Source organism: Acipenser ruthenus, chromosome 26 (genome assembly GCF_902713425.1).
Source record: "Acipenser ruthenus chromosome 26, fAciRut3.2 maternal haplotype, whole genome shotgun sequence".
NCBI lineage: Eukaryota > Metazoa > Chordata > Actinopteri > Acipenseriformes > Acipenseridae > Acipenser > Acipenser ruthenus.
In genome coordinates, this window is record NC_081214.1 from 8,485,272 (window position 1) to 8,489,863 (window position 4,592).

A 4,592-nucleotide genomic window follows, 5' to 3' on the forward strand; every position below is an offset into this window, starting at 1 on the left:
TGTTCGGCGGCGCACAAAAAAAAATAAAAAAAATAAATAACCGCATGCAACTTAATTTATTTGGGGAGAAACTACCAAGGTAAGATGCAACCGTCACAAAACACGGTTTAGTGTAAAGAAAGCGCCGCCTCAGGTGAATAAACTTGAGTTAAATACTGTAAAATATGAATTTGTGACAAGTTACTACGGGAGCGCGCCACCACTTGCTGTACTAGAATGAGTCAACTAGAAGCATCTAGGACAAGCAAACAGGGACGGCGCCAGTAAAAAATGTTATGACCGTTTTTTTGGTATTATTTTTAAATTTCAGATTCGCCTGTTTCAATTTTGTGTGTGAGACCGTTTTGCGTATTTTCTTTTCTTTTTTTTTTTCAAAGTTGTAATGCACTCTGTGTCTAGAGCAGGCTGTAGCAGCAGTTTGCTGCTAGGCCAGAGGCCCCGTTGCAAATGCTACATGACAAGCCCAGCGTTTTTGTTTTAGTTCGCATTTTTAAAGAAACACAAAATGAAAATTTAAATAATAGTGTAAATATAAGTATTTTCTATATCCTGCATTCCCCCCAAAATAATGCAGTCTTTTAGTACTGTATTGTACTGTATTTTTGTTTACCAGTGCAATTACAGATATTAAAATACACATAATTAACACTACTAATTATATTATTTATTCAATTTTTGATATCACAATTACAGTTTTCAGTAAATATTCTGTTAATATTAGTTTTTATACATCGTTTTAGAAACACATTTTGTATATTAGTAATTATTTAAAATAGGAAAAAAATCTAATTAAGACATAAAAACTAACCATTTGATGTAAAACATTCAATTTACAATATTGGTTATTTTTATATCAAATATATTTCCAACATAAAAAAACAGCTTTAATTTTTTTTTATATCTGTTAACTTACTGATGATATCAGACACTACAACAAACCAAAAAATATACAATATTTAAAAATATAATTGTTTTGTTTTCTTTCCTCTTTTCTGTGTTTGTATTTAAAATATGTTCAGGCTTTTTGTAAATGGCCAAAATGTATTATTTATCAGGGCTTTCCAAAAAATGTTTACACTTCGTAAAGAGCAACTTGGTATGGGTCTGAAATCTCAGTTATCAAAACATTGTACATCATTTTCTGTTTCAGTCACCTGGTAACTAAAAAAAAATGTAAATCACGCCTGTGGCCTCAACAGAGCTCTCAACTTGTCATCTCTCTTAAGCCCCTTTCACACTGGTTTTCTCTACCCAGTGTCATGCGGGTTGGCTACGCAATTTCACACTGCTTTTTGAAGAAGCAGTGTTGACCTGGGTGACACAGAAGCAAATACGCAACGTGCGTGGCAAAGCCCCAGAAGCAGCTTGTTACGGACTCTTCCATCCAAGCTTCTCTGGATTGAATCGTCAGCCCAAATGTTGATTAGAGCAAACGTTTATTCATCCCTGCTGCAATCTGGCTCATGGTGTGTCTCAATCCACAAAAATATGGCTAAACAGAAAAAACAGAAATGTTCCTTGCGGAAGTGAAACCTTCACGCAGGCGTGGCTGTTTGTTACTACGCCCATCATGCATTGTGTCTTGCTCGACCCGGGTCAAAGCGTGTCGACCCCGTGGTCGCTGCCGACCTGGGTCATCCCAGGTCCGACCTGGGTACGTGGTTTCACACTACCTGGGATTGTGACCCGGGTAGCCAGAACTCGGGTCGGGACCCGGGTAGGAGTGCAGGTGTGAAAGGGGCTTAAGTACAGCTTGTAGACCAGAGTGTAACCATTAACCTGTCCAACTCTCTGCCCGCAGTGGATGTAAGAAATACCACATTTGTTCTATGCAGTATTTCTTACTGATGAATTTCATTTTTAAAATGTCACCAGGCTGTAATGACTTAAGCAAAAAATGATATACAAAGTGAATGTAGACAGGAATACATCAATTAAGATAACTGGGATATGTCAAAGCTGTACCAATGTCTGCTTCAGTAAGCACCCTGAAATAATCTTTACTTATCCTGTACCTACACTTTTCCAGCTTATCCTGCATCAGCCAACATGGCCACAGCAAGTCCCAAACTCCACTTCCAGTTCATCAATTACAGCAACTGTGTGCTACAGAAGATGAACAGCTTACGAGAGCAGAGGCAGTTCTGCGATGTGACGATACGCATCGAGCAGGCTTCGTTCCAGGGTCACAAAGTGGTGCTGGCAGCCAGTTCATCCTTCCTGAGGGACCAGTTTCTGCTGAAGGACTCCGAGGAGGCCGTTCTATCAATCAATCAAAGCCCAGAGGTGGCCACACAGCTCCTGCAATCCTGCTACACCGGCGTCCTGGAATTCCCTGTTCAAGAACTGATCAGCTACCTCACAGTCGCCAGCTACCTTCAGATGGGACACGTGGTGGAAAAGTGCCAGCAGACAGCCATGCAATACATGGAACCCAGCTTCTCAGCTGGTGCTTTGAGGAGCACCAAAGAAACCAACCAAGAGGAGAATATTAGAGAAACAGAACCCAGCCCTAAGAAAAGTAAAAAACACAAGCTTGGCCCAGAAAAGAAGAGCTTGCCAGTAAAAACAGAAGAGGAGGCAGCATCTGAGGTTGAAGGTTGTCCAGATGTTCAACTGGGCTCATCAAAACCACTGCATACCAGCAGCAGACTACAGGGGCCTGCAGGTTTCTCTGAGGTAGTCAACATTGAGGACTTCATGTTTGCTGCCAATGAGTTTCACTTCCAAGGCCTCAACTTGTCCACAGACTTTTCAAGCGAGGTCAGGAGGAACCAGGATGGACCTGAACAAGAGGTTCTGCAAGGGCCCTACCTCTGCCCGAACTGCTCCCTAACCTTCCAGTTTCTAGAGAACTATGTCAGCCACATGAGGGAGCACAAGTTGTTCCTTTGCTTGCGATGCGGGAAGACCTTCACCCAGAAGGGAAACCTGACTCGTCACATACACATGCACACAGGCTTCAAGCCCTATCAGTGCAGCGTCTGCACCAAGACTTTCACCCAGAAAGTGTCTCTCCAGGATCACATGAACCTGCACAGCGGGACACGGCCGCACTGCTGCAATTACTGCAAGCTGCACTTCGCCCAGAAACCGGCTCTGCGGCGCCACCTGCGGGAGATGCACAGGAAGAGCAGCGCTGACAACCTCAATGAAGAGATTGAGGAGGTCCTGCTTTAACCCTAGTGATTCTTGATCCTTCTTATTATCAAACCACCCCTGCTTGCTTGTGCTGCTGCGGGACATATATTGCCCGTTTTACACCACTCTCTGACACATTTCTGGTATCCCTGAATAGATAATTGTCCTGTCTTTACACTTCATACATTAAACTTTTAAACATCTTGTGTAAACAGTTGTTTGTAAATACTGTCAATGGAAAGTCGGCTTCCATTTTCTATGAATGACAGTAGCATTATTTATTGTCCAATTACCTCACTCGGATCCCTTGTTTACTAAATATTTTGCTATTACATTGAATGTAGGAATTTGTAGTCTTACCATTTCAGAAACCAATTTTCTGAGGTTATAATGAAGAACAAAAATCCAACCCAGTCATTCTACATTGGTCCGAGGTCACGCTAGCTTTTCTGTTCATACGTTCCTGATACGCACATGCCCAAAATTTTGCGTCCCATCCATCAAATACTAAGCAAACAGTCTACAAAGGCTACTAAACTCTAGGGATGTGCATTTTGGTACATTTTTATGAACATTTAAACTCTATGTTATATCATAGTTTAAACAATCTCTGTCTGTGTATAGATATACATCTGAACACAGACACACTTTTTTCTTTGTTACATACTAACAGTAGGTCGTTCGCATGACAGTGAGACGGGATTCTAAGCACTGTTTGTTGCCTTCATCTACGCGTGTTTTAATATATTTCTGCATTCCAATAACAGCCACAGCATCGCCGTGTCTTAAGCATTTTTGTGAAAAGCAGCCTTTTCACACACACTACAGTACATCTTGCCATCTCTATAAACAAGCCACAGGTACTTCATCTCCCATTCAAAATTATAAGAACATATTTTTTCTTTGCGTTTTTGTCCATTACTACTGCTTGCAACTGCTTATCGGTCACTGTGGTGCTCGTGCAGTTTGAAGTAGATGGCTGAGATGCAGAGGGGTGATCTTATTCTCAATTTTTATTCTCAATTTTCCAACTACATAAGCATGTTTTCAGGGTATTGATTTTTAATAATATAAAATAATACACTCTAATACTTTGCATAAAATGTAGCACAAAATAACATTTAATAACTAAAGTAACATTGTGGGCAGGACAAAAAGATCACATCACAAAAATAGAAAAAGCTGATTTTTGCTGTGCGTAACATTGGTGCATTGTGTCCTGTTAAGGAATTTTTAATTTAGGACAGCTTTAATGAAGCAACACTTAAAACAATAAAATGCAATGTATGTACTGAAGAAAACCCAGTGCCCAGTGGTGACTGCAAGACCACAGAACACTGACCTCAAGGCGATCTCTAACACAAACCTCACTGCTGTGTTACGTTGTATTAACAAGAAAAAGAAAATCTGAGAGCCGGATTTGATTGCCGTACCTCAGGGATCAGAGGTAA

At 40.8% G+C, this 4,592-nt stretch overlaps 1 protein-coding gene across 1 annotated transcript; it reads left to right on the forward strand.

Annotated features, from left to right (window-relative positions):
- Positions 1-3,448, forward strand: LOC117430230 (zinc finger and BTB domain-containing protein 26-like). Its single transcript, XM_034050069.2, has 2 exons — positions 1-79; positions 2,030-3,448. Exon 2 carries the CDS (start codon positions 2,050-2,052, stop codon positions 3,178-3,180), a length of 1,131 nt encoding a protein of 376 aa, XP_033905960.1. The 5' UTR covers positions 1-79; positions 2,030-2,049; the 3' UTR covers positions 3,181-3,448.
- Positions 3,449-4,592: the final 1,144 nt, after the last annotated feature.

Excerpts from the sequence above, each read along its gene's own strand:
- LOC117430230 (XM_034050069.2), top strand. The coding sequence starts at position 2,050 with ATGGCCACAGCAAGTCCCAAACTCCACTTCCAGTTCATCAATTACAGC.